Raw genomic sequence first — 20,901 nt, 5'->3', positions numbered from 1 at the left:
GTTAGTAAGAACAGAGTAGAGAACAGAGTGGGATGCGTATCATTATGTTGGGATATTTGATAACAAACGCTGTGAACTTTGCTTTTTCTTTTTTCTTTCTTCTTGTCTCTTTTCTGTATAGTCCTTGCACTTGTCTCTTGTATATTTTGGATGTTATCATTATTATTAGATGATGTAAGGATTTTATTTTTCTGTCTTTCTTTTTGAAACAAAGGTTTTTGCCTTGTGTTTAAACTGTAGTTTCTTTCAAATAAAAAAAAGTAATATTTTTTTTTTAATAACAAAAAGATAGATTGAAATTAGCACATTTGACTCACCAACCAAGCCTTGTATCTTTTTGAAGTTGGCGCATTAGAGTAATTTGCTTTCCCAATTCAAAAGACATTTTTTTACATTTTGATATCTGTGTAGCAGTCACACAGCGTTTTGGGACATACTCATGCAGATAACTAAGTCAAAATAAGGAGCAGGCTCCAAGGGAAAGCTTTGCTGGCTGCAACAATTCCTTTTGTAAATTAGCCCAAACTGCACCCTGTGGTTTCAGTTTGCGAGTCCCACTTTATATTGCTGGCAAGGCTGAAAGAAAGAGACATGCACATACATGAGGAGCGTAATTTGGACTGCTGTCACACATGCACACTCACTGGAGGCTTGCAGAGATGGAAGGGCGCAAGTGAATGTGAGCAGCAGTTCATCGGGTGCAAGCGAGCCCCAAGGCTGCAGATGGAAACCATGGTGGCATCAGGTGCCTAAAGAATTGGCTGACTTACACACTCAACAATTGCTGAAACCAAGTGAAAGATGAACAAAATAAGAGTAGTTATTAATGACAAATGGTGTTACAACTGAGGGCATTCCAACAGTTATTCTTGGAACAAGCAAAAACAACTCAGTGGAACAATATATTGTCCAGTGGTGCGCTCTGACTCGATGAAAAACTCTTCCTAATAAATTCTAAATCCAATTTTATCATCTTTATCTTGGCTTCCAAAGCAACATAAACATCCTAATCCAATCTATAATTATGCAGCAATGGCTTTGTTGCATCCACTTAGAGAACAAATAAAGATACCACCAGTTTCATGGTCAAAAGTGAAGCAATGTCAACATTTCAATCTGCAAAAAAAGAATTATATTGCTTTGATAAACATATGCACAGTTAATTTCCATTTTTATCAGAAAAGACCATCGATTTCTCATTAGCATCACCTCGAATATACAAGTCAGCAAACCAACCAAATGGACACAACCAGAAGACAGTCCTTTTCTGTCTACGCTTCAAGACTCTGGAACATGCTCCCAGTCAACATCAGACCTGCCCCCATCACTTTTACAGTTCAGAAAGGTGCTCAAGACTTTCCTCTTCAAGGAATGGCGCCTCCCTCACACCTATGTCCACACACCCTAACATCAAATCACAAGTGAACAATGTTGTTATGACTTAATGCAGGGTCCTTCTAATGTTGTATCCAAGAATGAGCTTTCCACAAAATTCCATCTTCTAGTAACAAACCACAGTGTCTGTGCCCAGCAGAAGGTAAAACGCTATCGCAAAATACACTGTATTTATTGTGAAAATACATGTGGAAATTATGGTCTTATTATGCAGCATCTCAAGGAAACTTGGAATACGTAACCACACAAGTGTCACTGTGAAAACGCAATAAGATGAGATAAGCACGCGGCACATCATAACACTGCCAGTCAACATGGTAATGGGCATCATAGACAAATGACTGCACATAGGCCCACAACAATGCGAAATGATGATGAAAGCAAGTGTGAATAAAACAAGATGTATGAACAACATACAGTAACAATAAAAAGAAAATGCAAAATATAAACTATTTGGTGATAATACATGCAACTGCAATTGTAGAAAAGAATCTTAATCATATGCCCACAAATAAAATCAAAGAAAGTAAAATATGGAAAATTAAATAAAACAAGCGAGAAATCAGTTGAACTAAAGTGTATGTCTTATATAAAAGTCATCAAATGGGAAGAGAACAAACGTAAACGGATCACAAAATTGAAAATGCACTCAATGACAAACAACTATAATGATAACCAATAGTTACTGTTAAAAATGTTATGTAGTGAGTCACAACAAAATTGTTCAGTTGTGATTCAGTTGTGATTTGGAATCAGGCGCCCACCATGCCTCCACCGTTTTATTTTATGATGGTAGCCCCCCTGCTTTATTGACATGGCCCGCAGAGCCACCACCCGCCCTGAACAAATCAAACAGCAGTTTTGCATATCCCCGAGGGAGGGCCAATACACTCCATCTAATCCAGCACTAAGACCAATAACTACACAAAGGTTTCTCCACTGAAATTCCTATGGTCCCAATCACTGCCAAAAAGGAATATAACAGACGGCATGGATTAAAGTTGATTGAAGGAAGGAAAAGAAAAAGTAAGGTGCTGGAGGAGAGAAAGACCATAAGAGCGAAAGAATGAGGAAGGAGAACTGAAAAGAAGGTATAGTAGGAGGGTAGGACCAGGAGGTGAAGGAAGGTGGAAGGGGGTGAAGTGAAAGGAATGCTCTGAACGAGGGAAAGTGGAGGTCAAGGCGGAGAACAAGAGGAGGAGATTAATGCATGCAGGTGAGAGGTGAGGAGGAAGGAAGGTGGTAGAGGGTGAAGTCTATCAGCAAGGGCCAGAGGGTAGAAGTGGTGCGGAGAGGTGGACAGTGTGAACAGCAGGCCATCAGCTCAAATCCAGCCAGGATAGAAGGGCTAGTGAAGCTGAACACCTTGTGGATCTGAACACAGAGACTGGTAGGGCTAAAGTGCAATGAGCCAAGAGAAACAGGGAGCAAGAGACAAGTAAAAGAGACTAGAAAGCCCACTTATGAAATGAAGCTAGGAACGGATAGTCCTAGGCAAGCTGAGAGCCATATTCTGGAATCCTTTGGGAGAGTCATAAAAGCACACTGAAGAAACAAGAGAGGCCACTTTGTGGATGAAACGGAGGTCCATGCATCAGACGTATGGTGAAATGAGGACTAGCATCATTAAGTAGGATATTGCCTGTGGTAGGTACGAGACATCTAATTTGGCAAGGACTTATGAAGGTCCCAAGCTGATAGAAGGTGTCCCCTTTAGCTTGACGAGGGGAGCTTGTACAATGACTGCAGCCAGACAATCAACCTGGGACAGACTGGGAAGAAATCACCTGTCATCCTGAAGCCAAGCAGCCACAGCCCAAGAGGGCCAATATTCACTAGGAACAAGCAACTACAGACCATGTGGGCCAATGTTCACCAGGGTTATGTGGCTACATCCTAGGTGGGGAAAAATTCGCCAGTGGTGAGTGACCACAGACCAGGCGGGCTAGCGTACACTACTGTCTATGGTCAAGGTTTTCAGGATCAATAAAACACAGACAAATATGAGTAAGTTTGTAAAACCTTTTCAGGAGAAATCGATCTTGACCACTACTCATTCTAGAGTATAACATAAGGACTGGGGCCACGTTTCTACTATAATCTGACATTGGTACTTAAACATTCTTCTCACTTGTTTTGTTCTCCTTGCCCACTCAGACTACTTTTAGGAATGGCCTCCATTTTTGGCTTTACCCTTGCTACAATCCCTGTGTGTATTGAACTAAGTCAAACTTTCCTTTTAAGGTTTTATATGAGAGTAAAGTAATTTGTTGATCCATTTGTCCGTGACATGATCCTCTACATGCATGCAGTAACCCAGTCCATTTTCCAATTCCCGGGGCCCACTGCGGGAGCACAGATCATCCCCAGCCTACTTTTAAGAGATGAAGATATCGAGGTGAAGCCCCCGGGAATATCAAGATTCATGGATGAGAAATCATTTGGACCATTCCCTCTGGATTCTCATCAAAAAGCAGCATGAAGGCTGTATGCTTATAAACATAAAAACATGCATGCGAATTGTACTTATGAAGCATGCACAAATAAACATAGTGTCTTCTTACAAAGGTTTTTGAGAAGGGAGCACACATTAGGACAGTGTCAGCTTATGAACCCATGAGAAGGGGGCCTTTTTCAAAGCCTTGGACTGGCCATTAGAGCCATTTGAGACTGTAGGTTTGCATCCCATAGCATCTTGCAGCCATTTGGAGGTGGAGTAGAGGAACACAGAGTTTACATTTCTGCCATGCATTCCGTCCTCTGCATTCAGAGACCACATGATTTTATGTCTGCATGAGATTTTCTTAGAACTAGGAGATATCCTTCCCACGCAATTGTACAGAAATCTATGCTTACGGATTCCCATCTCTTGTTGCTTCGTGGGGCGCTGATAATTGGCTCTGGTGCTGCCAACCTTCTTGAGGATTGACATGATGCGCATGACTCGACTAGACTCATCTCACATTGTTGCATGCGTGGCATCCACATCCTGGATTTTAAATACAATAGTGTTTTGACTATGCCTTGGTGCCGCTATGTGCAAGCTTGAGCGCTCTCTCCTCCAATGTTGTCGGTAGGATGATCCTATGGCCTTTCAGCAGCACCCCCTCAATGGATATTGTGAGTTTATGGCGGATCCCGAACAATGCCTGCAGTTTCTCTTGGGCAGCTTGTGCCCGCTGTGCCACTGCTGCTAGATAATTCTTCCAGTTTCCTGTTTGGACGGCTTGCATGGTTCGCATCAGGCAGGCATCTGTATTTGTTTCGTCCGCTATCTCTTGTATCGCGAGGGCCCGTGGCCACGCGCTTCCTTTTCGGTGTGCGCAAAGTTCCGCTTGTCCTTGGTCAGTGTGCGGCTAGCGAAAGCAATGGGGTGTATGCTGCCGTACCTGTCTACCTGCGTGAGGACAGCTCCTAACCCTACAGGGCTGGCATCTACCAAGAGTTGGGTTGTTGGTTCAATGTTAAAAAATGCCATGGTCGTGGTGCTGGACAACAAGTTTTTAATTTGTTGAAAAGCCTGTTGGTGTTGAGTCACCCATTCCCACTACACATCCTTCTTTGTTAACTCTCGCTGGGGGCTTGCAAGAGTGGCAATGTCAGGAATAAACCTTGCACAGTATGTTGCCATGCCCATAAAGCTTCTCACTTCGGTGGCAGATGATGGGGCTTTGGCATTCTTTATTTGCTCACTTTTGTTCGGTCAGGTGATACTCCATTGGAGTTAAAAATGTATCCAGAAAAAAAGAGTTCTTCCTTGCAGAATTCACATTTGTCGGCATTTGGCGTGAACCCGGCTTCTTCTAGACGTTGTAGGACTGCCGCAAGTCACTCCTGGTGTTCTTTTGTCCCATAAACGATAATGTCGTTGCTTATGTTTGTAGTCCCCTCGAGGCCAATTAGGATTTTGTGGATCTCATTTTGGAATACCTCAGCCGCAGAGGATATGCCAAAGTTCAAGCGTTTGTACCTTCTTAGGGCGAGATGGGAAGAGAATGTGGTAATATATCTCGTCTCTCTCGCTAGCCTTAGCTGGTGATATCCTGATCTGAGGTACAACTTGCTGAATACCCTGGCCCCAGTCAGGTCGACGATCATCTCGTCGATGGTTGGTGTGACATGTCGCTCTCTTCCAATTGCTGCATTCAGGAGCCTCATATCTAGGCAGATTCTCACAGCGTTAGGTTGTCTTGGCTTTTGTGCTACCACCATAGGTGAAACCCATGGGGTCGGTCCTGATATCTTTTCAATGATGCTGGCTTTCTCCAGCTTTTCTAGCTCCTTCTCAACCGCTTCCCTCATGTGAAAATGGACCCAGCGATGTCATACTGCGTTCGGCTCTATCGTTGGATCGATATGCAGTTTTATGGTCCTGCCCTGAAGTCATCCAATGCCTTGGAATACTCGGTGATGTTTTTTTAGAGAAGATGGTCAATCTCTGTTGGTTGTATGCTGAACGCAAATTGAATTAGGTGCAGTTCTTCAGCTGTTTGACAGCTCAGTAGCGTCTCTAACCCTGCATCTACTATGTAGATTCTCATTCGGCATTAGGTGTTGTTGTAGGACAGGTTCGATCGGAATGATCCTTGTACTGGCAGTGGTTTCTTGCAGCCATATGCAAACAGTTGTACTCTTCTGTCTTGGAGTGATGGCTTTGGGTTGAGTTTGTTGAATGCGTGCATTGGCATCACGTTCAAGGTTGCTCCTGTGTCGATGACTACCTTTATAGGGTCCCGGATCAGCCATGACTGTGCAGGAAGGTTGCTTTCTTTGTTTCTTTCTCTTGCCATGTTTTGATCTGTGTGGCTCAACTGCAGGTATCATGTGCACCCGGTATTCTTTCTTGACGGATCTTCTCCGCCTTTCTTTTCTGCGCCTGTCAGGTGAAACACTCTTCGCTGTCTTCACTTTCGTTGCTGCTGGGTGATCTTTGTGAGCTGTCGACTGCTCGCGCTCGGCTCCTTCCTCTTGGTTGGTGCAATGGTTTTCGCTGAGTGGAACCCCTTCGTTGATCATGTTGTTGTTGGTTTACGTCCCTCGGGCCGGGGGGCTGTAGGGATACTGCAGCAAAATGGTTTAAAAGTTTGCACTTGCGGTATGTTACAGCCCATGCGGGGCATTGTTCACCTCAGTGCCATGGGCCGCAACACCACTTGCATGTGTCATTTTGCCTCTGTGGGTGGTTAGGACCCGAGTAGTTTGAACACTTTTCTTCCTGTTCTCGGTTGGCTTGTCGTCTCTTTATGGCTGCAACTTCCTCGCTCTTCTGGGGGTTGTCTAGTGGTAGGCGCTGGATTGCAGCTTCAATCACAGCCACTTGGTCGTCTATGCGTTCTCGAAGTTGACCCATTTCGAGGATGTGAGTCAGCGGGATGTTTTTCTTGGAGCGCACGGCTCTTCGCAGTTTCTCAGACGATAGCCCATTTATAACATGGAGGCGGATCGCAAATTCTTCATTAGGGAACTTACATCCCATGGCCATTTCTCTCAGTCTGGCGTGGAAGTTGCCAATGGTTTCTTTTTCGCATTGCTTGGCCATGCAGAAGTGGAACCTCTCGTAGTCGGGGTTAAGGTCTGGTTTGAATTTTCTGGTTAGTGCTAGCTTGGCTGCGTCGTAGTCATCAGCGGGATCCATTGTTGGGGAATGCGTTAAATAGACGCAGTGCTACTGCTCTGATGTTGAGTAGGATGAGGGTGCGCCTTTTCCTGTCTTCATTGACCTCTCTGGCTTCTAGATGTAGTTCAAATTGCTAGAACCAAACGCTCCAGCGGATTGCAGCTCCCATGGCCTACGGTCAAAAGGCCCCATGAGCGTGGTTTGCAAGGGGTCTTGTCGATCAGGGTTGAGGATGATACTTCTCCTGTCAGAGAGACTAGCCCCTGCCCTTTCTGGGTTTGTATTTGTGCTTGACATGATGTTGGCTGGTGGTGCGCGCTCACTTTACGCTGCTGAAATGCTTTCGGAGGCACATGCACGCACATGTTGCCCAGGAGTCACCTTTGGCAGTAGGCCTTGTTTTGCCCAGTAAATGTTGCTGTATAGCGTGCAAGTTGAGTGCTCCCTGGACTCGGGATATCCTTTTAAACAAAATTGGTTGTGCAGGGTGCAATTGGAGTGTCCCCTGGATTCAGGATTACCTTCTGATCAAATGCGCATGAGGTACAGGTTATGAAAATGGGTTGTGATTTCAGTTGCGTAGTTGCGCGTATGCGTGGAACGTTTGATAGTTTATGGAACATTCATAACTTCTTAGCGCTTACCGGAGCATTCGTCTTGTTTGATGATGTGTTTCAGTGTTCTGCCGGGGCGCGGCGTTCAGCTGTGTATGCGCGCTTTCCTTCGACGGCGTAATGGCACCTGCAATGAATGCAGTGGTCTTGAACGTGGCAGCGTTCAGTAAGCAGGCATGCGTAGCAAACAGTTATCCTCGTTGCCAGTGTTCTGTATTGTTATATAAACCAGCCTCTGGTAACATGGGAGGCCGGGACAGCATACAGGCCTTCAGCATGGAACTCAGCAACATAAAACACAACACGTGGGGGTATGGTGCATAAACCCGGACTGCCTCCCTAACGCAGTTCCAGTGATTTCTTTATTCTTGTTCCCACCCCCGTCATCTGACCCTGGTCTCCCATGGCACACGTGACATCATACTATCAGAAATATAGCGCCTAGCACCATCTGTTTTACAAGAAAGGCGCCTTCAGGGGTTTTGTTGCCACCTCGCTCTGCCATCAGGTATACAGCACCCAGCTTCACTCAGCATGTTTGCAACAGACATCGTATGTCCAGGGATATTGCATACCACTCACCAGTGCTTTAAGTGGGGGGAGAAATTGAGGGGGCCTGGGGGGGGGGACGAGCAGGTGTCCTTAATGATGGGCATGACCTAAAGTGTCCCTAACATGGCAATGAAAAGAAAATGTGTCTTTCCTCACTGTTGTGTGCAGGTAAGCATTATGATACCCAAGAATGCAGTGACAATCTGATAAAAGTTCAAAGCAAGTGTCCCCCATTCCAAAATGCATGGGCAGGCTGGTCACAGAAAGCGTGGATCTCTTAGGTGTCTGCGGTCTCTTGGGTTCGTAGTTGCTCAGTGTGATGTTTGATAGACGTGATCTAATGATGCCCAGGACACAGAGCACTGTTGCCGAAGAATGCAGCTTGATTGTGATTCGTCCCAGAGGCTTTTGTCAGGAGATACAGGTACGCAAGTCCGAATACATGTGGTAGTCATCCATCGTAAATTAGAACACATGAGGGGGGCCTCCACTCAACAACACCTGATGCTGTGACTGCCACATAGGTAACATTGACTCGGGGTCCACTCTTGCCGCCGTCAAGCATGACACCATATGTGTTCAGCGAGGCCAGCTCCACATAGTGGCTCGCAATGGAAGACAGAATATCATGCTCAGTCCATTGTCACTTTTCTCCCCAAAAATACACATAGGAGATGAGGTGCCCCGCCCCTTCACCCCAGGCTTCACTTACCTCCTTTGACAGATGTGAAAAGAGATTTACGCAACAGATTCCATCCTACCCTCGGAGGAGGCTGGCCAACTCCTCTGCTTTCTCTCTCTCCCTCCCCTGCTGACCTACCTGACCTGTCTGCTATACCGACTGGTTGCTTGGCTACCCTCAGCGTCTCACTGTGTACCAGGCTCTTTCTTGATCAGTCACCCTTGCACTGCCTCCAGGCCTACCACCCACTTAGGGGCTGTAACTGTAACCCTACAGTGCCCTGTTCTACTTGCACTACCCAGAGCCGCGGTGCCCTGGCTGTACTTACTCAGAGCATTGCTGCCCTCTTTTCCCCTCCCCTCTCCCTTGCACTTCTCGTGCTCGCACTTGCACGATCTGAATGACACAAGGCCTAGTAAGATCATTTGACTTGTCCTCCCTCTGTCTTTCCTCCGTTGTTTTGTCGCGCCTAGAAACACTTGTGTACAGGCGCGTTAGAAGTATCATATCATAACAAGGCCATTTCACCCAGACTCTTTCAGGGTCATCATAAAACAAAAATATAGACATATGTATCCCCAAATACTCATTGCTCACCCCTGGGCATACCACTTGGCAGCCTTTACATAGGTTCCCTTTAAACTTTCACAGATGGCCATAATTCATTCACATGCCCGAGTCTGTCCGCATCACAAAGCCTGTGGGAACACCACAAGGTTGACTGACGTAGATTACCATACATTAGTATGCTGCGCACCGGGAATACAACGTGTGGATTGGCTCTTTTCCGAGCCATACCACACGGTATTCCTGTGTACGCCGTGCATGCCGGGTACTCTGTTCACGGCGAGGGGCGTGACAGCCCCTTAGCCAATGAGGAGACTCAAAACGGGGAAATCCCCGCTCCGAGCCTCTCCATGGCTTGAGGCTACCTTTGTCCCCCGCCGGGGACTCAGGTAAGTTTTTTTTCCTCCACCCCTCTCCCCCGCAAACTATCCCCTCCCCACCCTCCCAACCCCACTTACCTTCTTTTTTCTTCTTTCCTTGCAGCGAACGAGCTGGAAACACTTTTGTTCCCAGAGTGTCCGCCCCCGATGGCCGCCATGGAAAGGGAAAACAGACTTTTTTTGCAACTTTTTTTTTTCTTTTTCGAAACGCGGCAGCCATTAGTACCCCGGTCTAACGTGCCGGGGTACTAATGGCTATAAGACCCTGGGGAGCAGGCCAATACCGCCCACAGTAATGCCCCCAGGGCCGTAGTTACAGTCCCTCGCGGTATTGGCCTGCCGCCTCGGGTCTTATTGCCACAACATGGACCTATGGAAGGAATCGTATTTTACCTCAATATCACCTTGCTCGGTTGCCTTTATCTGACCCCAGTTCCTTCCCCATCTTCCCCCAAAGCACTGAGACAGATATCGTCCAGCGACAAGGGTTTTACAAAAATCCCAAATAAAATAAATCGTTCCACATGAAAATCATGGCAGGGCTTCACACTACAAAACACAACTTACCGTGTATGTATTGCAAACAAGGTTAAATAGTGAATTCAGGGCCTGGCGCTGAAGGTCGTCTGTGTGTTTCTGTATAGCAAAAAAAGAAAGAAATCACAACATTTCTATTATCAGAAGGTTATTTCATTACCGCACCTCGTTATTACACTTGCAGTCCACTCCTCCCTCCTCTTTGACCAGAAGCGAATGTTTGACTCTTTTTATGAACCAGAATTGTTGACCGAAGAGCATTTTTTAAGTAAGAGATGATCAGAAAGTGGAAGTGGAATAACCATCAATTCTGTTAAACTAAGGCGATGTTCTTCAGCCTCTTACGAATCGGAAAGCCTTGTCTCTCTAAGGCTTTGGGACCTGTGTTCAGAAGGAGTCTCTGAGATGTAGATCGTTCAAGGTAGTACTCAGAATGGGATTAGCACACTCTATTTTATACCTGGGGTTTGGGCTTTAAAGCATTCGCTCACTGCATCAAAGCTTTGATATCGTAGATTGTATCTCAGAAGTCAATCTGAGGTTCCCAGAGCACTGCATTCCAAACCATACCACTGTATCCTCGATGCCCCTGTATGTAGCAGAAATTGGGCCTCTATCGAGGTTGGAGGTAGCCATGCCCTTAATAAGGGCATGGCTACCCCCAAACTCGGGTCTGGCTCCGGGTCCTGCGAAAGGGGAATTACCGGGCCCTCCAAGGTCGGAACCTTGGAGGGCCCGGTAATTTCCCTTTCGTGGGACCCGGAGCCGGTATGTCCCCATTCCCATTTGAGCCCCCATAGGACTCAATGGGAATGGGGAGGATGGTAGCAGCGGTACCGTTCATAACGGTACCGTTGCTACCATCCTGGTCTGTTCGGGGGTGCCACTCTGCACGTCTGGTCTGACCAGGCGTCCAGAGCGGCACCTGCGAGCAATCTCGTAATGTTGCAGCATGCTAACAAAAGCGCTGATAGCACTACCAGTGCCGTTGTTGCCTTACCGCAACAGTCGTAATGAGGCCCATTGTTTTATTATGTCCCGCAGCATTAATGGTCGGTTATAGTATTCCAAATGACATTTTTTTCGAATGCAAATATGTCGAAAACATTTTGTCTAAAAAAAATGTTGAATGTTTCTTTTTTTTCCAATGGGGGGTTCTCCCCCAAACCCGTTTTTTTTAACACTTTTTTTTACTTACAAAACCCCCCCAAAAAACGTATTCAATAAAAAAATAATACATTCGAATAAAAAAAATTCGATTAAATGTTTTAGACATTTGCATTTCGAAAAAATGCATTCGACATACTGACTGGATACCTCAATGGTCACATGCCCATGTTACGGCTGTACAGTGACAGGTACCTAGATCACACCTCTGAATTGAAAACACTTAAGGGGAGGAATTCCCTTGATTTTTGCACCAGCAAATCAAGTGCGTTATGTCATGTTATTGTGCATTTGTATAGCGCCTTATATACCATTGGTATGATCTCAAAGCGCTGTGGGTTGAACACCCTCGATTTTCACAGACAAATCGTCATTTTACTCACAAAGGATTCGTTTGATGGCATGGTAAGACACCTTGCTGCCAAAATACATGGAGTTTTCTCTAGCACACTGGCTACATAAGACTACAGCTGGAGTCTGTGCTACTGACGAGTCAAGCCACTGTGCAACCATATCAAACAAAACAGGGTCCAGTAGACCACTTACCAGCATATCATGTCACATTGTCAACAACAGTCATAGTAGATTAGACTCCTAGTCCAGTGCAAATCATGAGTTCCTGCCGTATGTCAAGATGAGGGGCAGGAACAGAAGTAGCTCTGGCAGGTGGCTGAGATAGGAGGAGTTGGTGTGCTGCGAGGTTAGAGTACAGAATGCAAAGAAGCTGCATGGGGGATGGGAGCATTCAAAGGACTGTGCAGTCCTCTAAACCTAAAGGGGATTAGAAGAGTGTATTCATATTGCCGATGTTAATATTGTTAATGTTGTAGGAAAAGGGGTTTGTATTTATTGAAGTATATAAAGTGCTTTCACCAGACACAGAGAAGCAGTACTTTAATTGTTAATGGCAAGGAGAAAGTAATCAATGAAACGAATCAGGATAGGGAGGATAAGTAATGTGCTTTCATATGACAGCGAGATAAGGAACGCATGGCAGAAGTGCGGATACAAAGGGTTACATGTCTTTATAACAACACATTTTATGTAGAATGCACATATACCGAGAATTTTACGACAAAATAACACATTTGTTTTCTTTTTTTTGGCGGATAATCCTTTACCCAACCCCCACATAAATTTCTGTTATGTTTTTCGTTATAAAAGTTTCTTTATATGTGCATGTCTACATACAAGGTTCGTTATATAGACTGTATACTGATACAAGGAGGCATAGAATTCAAGTATCTAGGAGCCAGCAGAGAGTGGGCAGGAACATGGGCACAATGCAAGCCAACAAAGAGGAAATGATAAAGGAGGCGGGACTCAAAGGGAAGCCAAGAACCAGAAATAAGAGGAGAAGAAATGGAATTACAGGGAGAAAGCTGAAAAAGAGGGCAGATTAGTTGAACTAAACAGAGATGGTAGGCAGGAAAGCCAACCACAAGGGCGCAAAGGAGAGGACAAGAGAGCAATAAGAAGTTTGGCAGGAAGGAAAACATGAGCAAGCCTTACACATATTCGAAAACTGAAAGCGAAATAATAGATGCGAGAGGGGGAAGTGAGAGCAGAGTCGATTTTACAGCCCGAGATCACGGGCAGAGGTAGACAGAGGAAGTAAAAAGGGAGGGGAAGAGAGCGGAGGAAGGATACGGCGGGGCAATAGTCACAGCAGAAATGAGAGAGTTTCAGAGGCCTAATGATGTAGGAACTATGAGTGTATCTGAGAATGGACGGCACCAAGCCAAGTACAGCTGCGAAAAAGAGGTCTCCACTCGCATGCCTGAAGCCCAATAACAATCAACTGAAGGATCAAAGACAAATCCCCCGTTCATTTTATCCCCTTTTCACCCTACATTTTCCAAACTGCAAGGCCTTTTTTAGGTTGAGTCTCCAGGAAGCGTCGCACTTACTTTTAAAGAGTTCCTTCTGTATTCATGGCAGCATTTGCTATAATGGTCATGTTAATATTTATTCTTATGGTATTTATTGAGCGAGGCCCTAGCTTTGAGAAGCAATAGAGCACTTTACAGAGGTATGCAACAGTACTGATGCATAACGGAGTGCTTTACAGAGGTATACAACAGTACTGATGCATAAAGGACTGCTTTACAGAGGTATACAACAGTACCGATGCATAACGGAGTGCTTTACAGAGGTATACAACAGTACCGATGCATAAAGGAGTGCTTTACAGAGGTATACAACAGTACCGATGCACAACGGAGTGCTTTACAGAGGTATACAACAGTAGCGATGCATAACGGAGTGCTTTACAGAGGTATACAACAGTACCGATGCACAACGGAGTGCTTTACAGAGGTATACAACAGTAGCGATGCATAACGGAGTGCTTTACAGAGGTATACAATAGTACTGATGCATAACGGAGTGCTTTACAGAGGTATACAACACAGAGGTATACAACAGTACAGATGCATAAGGGAGTGCTGCATAACGGAGTGCTTCACAGAGGTATACAACAGTACAGATGCATAACGGAGTGCTTTACAGAGGTATACAACAGTACTGATGCAAAATCCCCCGTTCATTTTATCCCCTTTTCACCCTACATTTTCCAAACTGCAAGGCCTTTTTTAGGTTGAGTCTCCAGGAAGCGTCGCACTTACTTTTAAAGAGTTCCTTCTGTATTCATGGCAGCATTTGCTATAATGGTCATGTTAATATTTATTCTTATGGTATTTATTGAGCCAGGCCCTAGCTTTGAGAAGCAATAGAGCACTTTACAGAGGTATGCAACAGTACTGATGCATAACGGAGTGCTTTACAGAGGTATACAACAGTACCGATGCATAACGGAGTGCTTTACAGAGGTATACAACAGTACCGATGCATAAAGGAGTGCTTTACAGAGGTATACAACAGTACCGATGCATAACGGAGTGCTTTACAGAGGTATACAACAGTACTGATGCATAAAGGAGTGCTTTACAGAGGTATACAACACAGAGGTATACAACAGTACTGATGCACAACTGAGTGCTTTACAGAGGTATACAACAGTAGCGATGCATAACGGAGTGCTTTACAGAGGTATACAACAGTACCGATGCACAACGGAGTGCTTTACAGAGGTATACAACAGTAGCGATGCATAACGGAGTGCTTTACAGAGGTATACAATAGTACTGATGCATAACGGAGTGCTTTACAGAGGTATACAACACAGAGGTATACAACAGTACAGATGCATAAGGGAGTGCTGCATAACGGAGTGCTTTACAGAGGTATACAACAGTACAGATGCATAACGGAGTGCTTTACAGAGGTATACAACAGTACTGATGCATAACGGAGTGCTTTACAGAGGTATACAACAGTACCGATGCATAAAGGAGTGCTTTACAGAGGTATACAACAGAACAGATGCATAACGGGGCACTTTGGAGAGGTATACAACAGCACAAATATGGGGGGCGGTATACAGAGGGGCACAGAGGAGGGGTAAGGCTGTCCAGGGCGGCGGGGAGCAAGTCAGTTGGTGCCAGGGAAGTGGGGGGGCAGCGTTATGGCCAGAGCTGAGCATTTAGCCTCCTTCTCGCAATAGGCTTGATGTAAGGAACAGGCATACTTTGGTTTCTTGAATGACTATGAGGCTTTTTGAGAACTCTCCCCAGGAAGTTCACAAATCGAAAACGCGTTCCAGTAAGGTGGATTTGGTACCACTGCACTCATTTAAGTATCAGAACCATCAAAGAAGAATGCTTAAAAAGGGTTTCATTTAATAAGTGTAAAATTTAGAACATAATTTGATATATAGATAAGCACACAAACAATCAAAAAATGAACAGATGCTCTGCCTACCCCATTTACGACAATCCAAGGCACAAACTTGTGGGGTGGGCTCAGGGCATTTGTCCGCAGGGCGTTCTGGTGCATCAGTTGGTTTCCAGCATCCCCGTTTGCGCACTCCATGACTTTTTCCGTAGTCAGCTCTGGCTGATAAATCGCGAGGCACTGAGGTACATGAGAAAAGAGTTCAGGAAGTTGGTATGCAAACAAACATGCAGTTTAGCTCCAAACCCCTGCATAACCCCTGCGTCCCAGTATCAGACCTATCAGTGAAGGCGCTTCATCATCCAAACCCCTGAGTAACCCCTGCGTCCCAGTATCAGACCCATCAGTGAAGGCGCTTCATCATCCAAACCCCTGCGTAACCTCTATGTCCCAGTACCAGACCTCTCAGTGAAGGCACGTGTTTATCGTAACCCCTGCGTCCCAGTACCAGACCGCTCAGTGAAGGCGCTTCATCATCCAAACACTTGCGTCCCAATACCAGACCTCTCAGTGAAGGCGCTTGTTCATGCAAACCCCTGCATAACCCCTGCATCCCAGTACCAGACTTCTTAGTGAAAGCGTGATCATCCAAACCCCTGTGTAACCCGTGTCCCAGTACCAGACCTCTCAGTGAAGGTGCTTGATTATTGAAACCCCTGCTTAACTCCTGCGTCCCGGGTCCAGACTGCTCAGTGAAGACGATTGATCATCCAAACATCTGCGTAACCTCTGAGTTATCCCTGCGTCGCAATACCAGACTGCTCAGTGAAGGCGCTTGTTCATCCAAACCCCTGCGTAACCCCTGCATCTCAGTACCAAACCTCTCAGTAAAGTCGCTTCATCATCCAAACCCCTGTGACTGAATAACAGACCTCTCAGTGAAGGCGCTTGATTATCCAAACCCCTGCATAACCCCTGCGTTCCAGTACCAGACCTCTCAGTGAAGGTCGCTATTCATCAAACCCCTGCCTAACCCCTATGTCCCAGTACCAGACCTTTCAGTGAAGTCGCTTCATCATCCAAACCCCTGCATCCCAGTACCAGACCTCTCAGTGAAGGTACGATCATCCAAACCACTTTGTAACCCCTGCGTCCCAGTACCAGACTTCTCAGTGAAGGCGCCATCATCCAAACACCTGCATAACCCCTGCGTCCCAGTACCTGACCACTCAGTGAAGGCGCTTGGTCATCCAAACCTCTGCGGAACCCCTGTGTCCCAGTATCAGACCTGTCATTGAAGGTCGCTAGTCATCAAACCCCTGCATAACCCCTACGTCCCAGTACCAGACCTTTCAGTGAAGGCGCTTCATCATCCAAACCCCTGCATCCCAGTACCAGACCTCTCAGTGAAGGTACGATCATCCAAACCACTTTGTAACCCCTGCGTCCCAGACTTCTCAGTGAAGGCACCATCATCCAAACCCCTGCATAACCCCTGCGTCCCAGTACCAGACCACTCAGTGAAGGCGCCATCATCCAAACCCCTGCATAACCCCTGCGTCCCAGTACCAGACCACTCAGTGAAGGCGCTTGGTCATCCAAACCTCTGCGGAACCCCTGTGTCCCAGTATCAGACCTGTCAGTGAAGGTCGCTATTCATCAAACCCCTGCGTAACCCCTATGTCCCAGTACCAGACCTTTCAGTGAAGGCGCGTCATCATCCAAACCCCTGCATCCCAGTACCAGACCTCTCAGTGAAGGTACGATCATCCAAACCACTTTGTAACCCCTGCGTCCCAGTCCCAGACTTCTCAGTGAAGGCGCCATCATCCAAACCCCTGCATAACCCCTGCATCCCAGTACCAGAACACTCAGTGAAGGCGCTTGGTCATCCAAACCTCTGCAGAACCCCTGCGGCCCAGTACCAGACCTCTAAGTGAAGGCGATTGATCATCCAAACCCCTGCATCCCAGTACCAGACCTCTCAGTGAAGGTACGATCATCCAAACCACTTTGTAACCCATGCGTCCCAGTACCAGACTTCTCAGTGAAGGCGCCATCATCCAAACCCCTGCATAACCCCTGCGTCCCAGTATCAGACCTATCAGCGAAGGCGCTTCATCATCCAAACCCCTGCGTAACCTCCACGTCCCAGTACCAGACCTCTCAGTGAAGGCACGTGTTTATCGTAACTCCTGCGTCCCAGTACCAGAGAGCTCAGTGAAGGCGCTTCATCATCCAAACACTTGCGTCCCAATACCAGACCTCTCAGTGAAGGCGCTTGTTCATGCAAACCCCTGCATAACACCTGCATCCCAGTACCAGAATTCACAGTGAAGGCGCGATCATCCAAACCCCTGTGTAACCCGTGTCCCAGTACCAGACCTCTCAGTGAAGGCGCTTCATCATCCAAACCTCTGCGTTATTCCTGCGTCGCAATACCAGACTGATCAGTGAAGGCGCCATCATCCAAACCCCTGTGTAACCCCTGCGTCCCAGTACCAAACCTCTCAGTAAAGTCACTTCATCATCCAAACCCGTGACTGAATACCAGACCTCTCAGTGAAGGCGCTTGATTATCCAAACCCCTGCATAACCCCTGTGTCCCAGTATCAGAACTCTCAGGGAAGGCGCTTTTTCCTCCAAACCCCTGCGGCCCAGTACCAGACCTCTCAGTGAAGGTACGATCATCCAAACCACTTTGTAACCCATGCGTCCCAGTACCAGACTTCTCAGTGAAGGCGCCATCATCCAAACCCCTGCATAACCCCTGCGTCCCAGTACCAGACCACTCAGTGAAGGCGCTTCGTCATCCAAACCCCTGCATAACCCCTGTGTCCCAGTACCAGAACTCTCAGGGAAGGCGCTTGTTCCTCCAAACCCCTGCGTAACCCCTGCGTCCCAGTACCAGACCTCTCAGTGAAGGCGCTTCATCATCCAAACCCCTGTTTAACCCCTGCGTCCCAGTACCAGACCGCTCAGTGAAGGTGATTGATCATCCAAACCCCTGCGTACCAATACCAGACCTCTCAGTGAAGGCGCTTGTTCATTCAAATCCCTGCGTAACCTCTGTGTCCCTGTAACAGACCACTCAGTGAAGGCGATTGATCATCTAAACCTCTGCGTAACGCCTGCGGCCCAATACCAGACCTCTCAGTGAAGGCACTTGATCATCCAAACCCCTGCGTAACCCCTGTGTCCCAGTATCAGACCTCTCAGTGAAGGTCGCTATTCATCAAACCCCTGCGTAACCACTGCGTCCCATTACCAGACCACTCAGTGAAGGCGATTGATCATCCAAACCCCTGCATCCCAGTACCAGACCTCTCAGTGAAGGTACGATCATCCAAACCACTTTGTAACCCCTGCATCCCAGTACCAGGCTTCTCAGTGAAGGCGCCATCATCCAAACCCCTGCATAACCCCTGAGTCCCAGTACCTGACCACTCAGTGAAGGCGCTTGGTCATCCAAACCTCTGCGGAACCCCTGTGTCCCAGTATCAGACCTGTCATTGAAGGTCGCTAGTCATCAAACCCCTGCATAACCCCTACGTCCCAGTACCAGACCTTTCAGTGAAGGCGCTTCATCATCCAAACCCCTGCATCCCAGTACCAGACCTCTCAGTGAAGGTACGATCATCCAAACCACTTTGTAACCCCTGCGTCCCAGTACCAGGCTTCTCAGTGAAGGCACCATCATCCAAACCCCTGCATAACCCCTGCGTCCCAGTACCAGTCCACTCAGTGAAGGCGCCATCATCCAAACCCCTGCATAACCCCTGCGTCCCAGTACCAGACCACTCAGTGAAGGCGCCATCATCCAAACCCCTGCATAACCCCTGCGTCCCAGTACCAGACCACTCAGTGAAGGTGCTTGGTCATCCAAACCTCTGCGGAACCCCTGTGTCCCAGTATCAGACCTGTCAGTGAAGGTCGCTATTCATCAAACCCCTGAGTAACCCCTATGTCCCAGTACCAGACCTTTCAGTGAAGGCGCTTCATCATCCAAACCCCTGCATCCCAGTACCAGACCTCTTAGTGAAGGTACGATCATCCAAACCACTTTGTAACCCCTGCGTCCCAGTCCCAGACTTCTCAGTGAAGGCCCCATCATCCAAACCCCTGCATAACCCCTGCATCCCAGTACCAGAACACTCAGTGAAGGCGCTTGGTCATCCAAACCTCTGCAGAACCCCTGCGGCCCAGTACCAGACCTCTAAGTGAAGGCGATTGATCATCCAAACCCCTGCATCCCAGTACCAGACTTCTCAGTGAAGGCGCCATCATCCAAACCCCTTCATAACCCCTGCGTCCCAGTATCAGACCTATCAGCGAAGGCGCTTCATCATCCAAACCCCTGCGTAACCTCCACGTCCCAGTACCAGACCTCTCAGTGAAGGCACGTGTTTATCGTAACTCCTGCGTCCCAGTACCAGACCGCTCAGTGAAGGCGCTTCATCATCCAAACACTTGCGTCCCAATACCAGACTTCTCAGTGAAGGCGCTTGTTCATGCAAACCCCTGCATAACCCCTGCATCCCAGTACCAGACTTCACAGTGAAGGCGCGATCATCCAAACCCCTGTGTAACCCGTGTCCCAGTACCAGACCTCTCAGTGAAGGCGCTTCATCATCCAAACCTCTGCGTTATTCCTGCGTCGCAATACCAGACTGATCAGTGAAGGCGCCATCATCCAAACCCCTGTGTAACCCCTGCGTCCCAGTACCAAACCTCTCAGTAAAGTCACTTCATCATCCAAACCCCTATGACTGAATACCAGACCTCTCAGTGAAGGCGCTTGATTATCTAAACCCGTGCATAACCCCTGTGTCCCAGTATCAGAACTCTCAGGGAAGGCGCTTTTTCCTCCAAACCCCTGCGGCCCAGTACCAGACCTCTAAGTGAAGGTACGATCATCCAAACCACTTTGTAACCCATGCGTCCCAGTACCAGACTTCTCAGTGAAGGCGCCATCATCCAAACCCCTGCATAACCCCTGCGTCCCAGTACCAGAACACTCAGTGAAGGCGCTTCGTCATCCAAACCCCTGCATAACCCCTGTGTCCCAGTACCAGAACTTTCAGGGAAGGCGCTTGTTCCTCCAAACCCCTGCGTAACCCCTGCGTCCCAGTACCAGACCTCTCAGTGAAGGCGCTTCATCATCCAAACCCCTGTTTAACCCCTGCGTCCCAGTACCAGACCGCTCAGTGAAGGTGATTGATCATCCAAACCCCTGCGTACCAATACCAGACCTCTCAGTGAAGGCGCTTGTTCATTCAAATCCCTGCGTAACCTCTGTGTCCCTGTACCAGACCACTCAGTGAAGGCGATTGATCATCTAAACCTCTGCGTAACGCCTGCGGCCCAATACCAGACCTCTCAGTGAAGGCACTTGATCATCCAAACCCCTGCGTAACCCCTGTGTCCCAGTATCAGACCTCTCAGTGAAGGTCGCTATTCATCAAACCCCTGCGTAACCACTGCGTCCCATTACCAGACCACTCAGTGAAGGCGATTGATCATCCAAACCCCTGCATCCCAGTACCAGACCTCTCAGTGAAGGTACGATCATCCAAACCACTTTGTAACCCCTGCATCCCAGTACCAGACTTCTCAGTGAAGGGGCCATCATCCAAACCCCTGCATAACCCCTGA

At 47.3% G+C, this 20,901-nt stretch overlaps 1 protein-coding gene across 1 annotated transcript in view; it reads right to left on the bottom strand.

Annotated features, from left to right (window-relative positions):
• Nucleotides 1-20,901, bottom strand: part of IFI30 (IFI30 lysosomal thiol reductase) — a 182,399-nt gene that overhangs the window by 25,517 nt on the left and 135,981 nt on the right. The window contains exons 5-6 of the mRNA XM_069649254.1: nt 15,334-15,486; nt 10,375-10,443 (exon numbers count right to left, since the gene is read on the bottom strand). Of these exons, the coding sequence (XP_069505355.1) occupies nt 10,375-10,443; nt 15,334-15,486 (222 nt within the window). The remainder of the gene's footprint in view (nt 1-10,374; nt 10,444-15,333; nt 15,487-20,901) is intronic.

This window comes from Ambystoma mexicanum, chromosome 1p (assembly GCF_040938575.1).
Source record: "Ambystoma mexicanum isolate Mex_15411 chromosome 1p, UKY_AmexF1_1, whole genome shotgun sequence".
NCBI lineage: Eukaryota > Metazoa > Chordata > Amphibia > Caudata > Ambystomatidae > Ambystoma > Ambystoma mexicanum.
The sequence above is the reverse complement of the archived record's forward strand: the minus strand, read 5'-3'. Positions and strand labels throughout refer to the sequence as shown.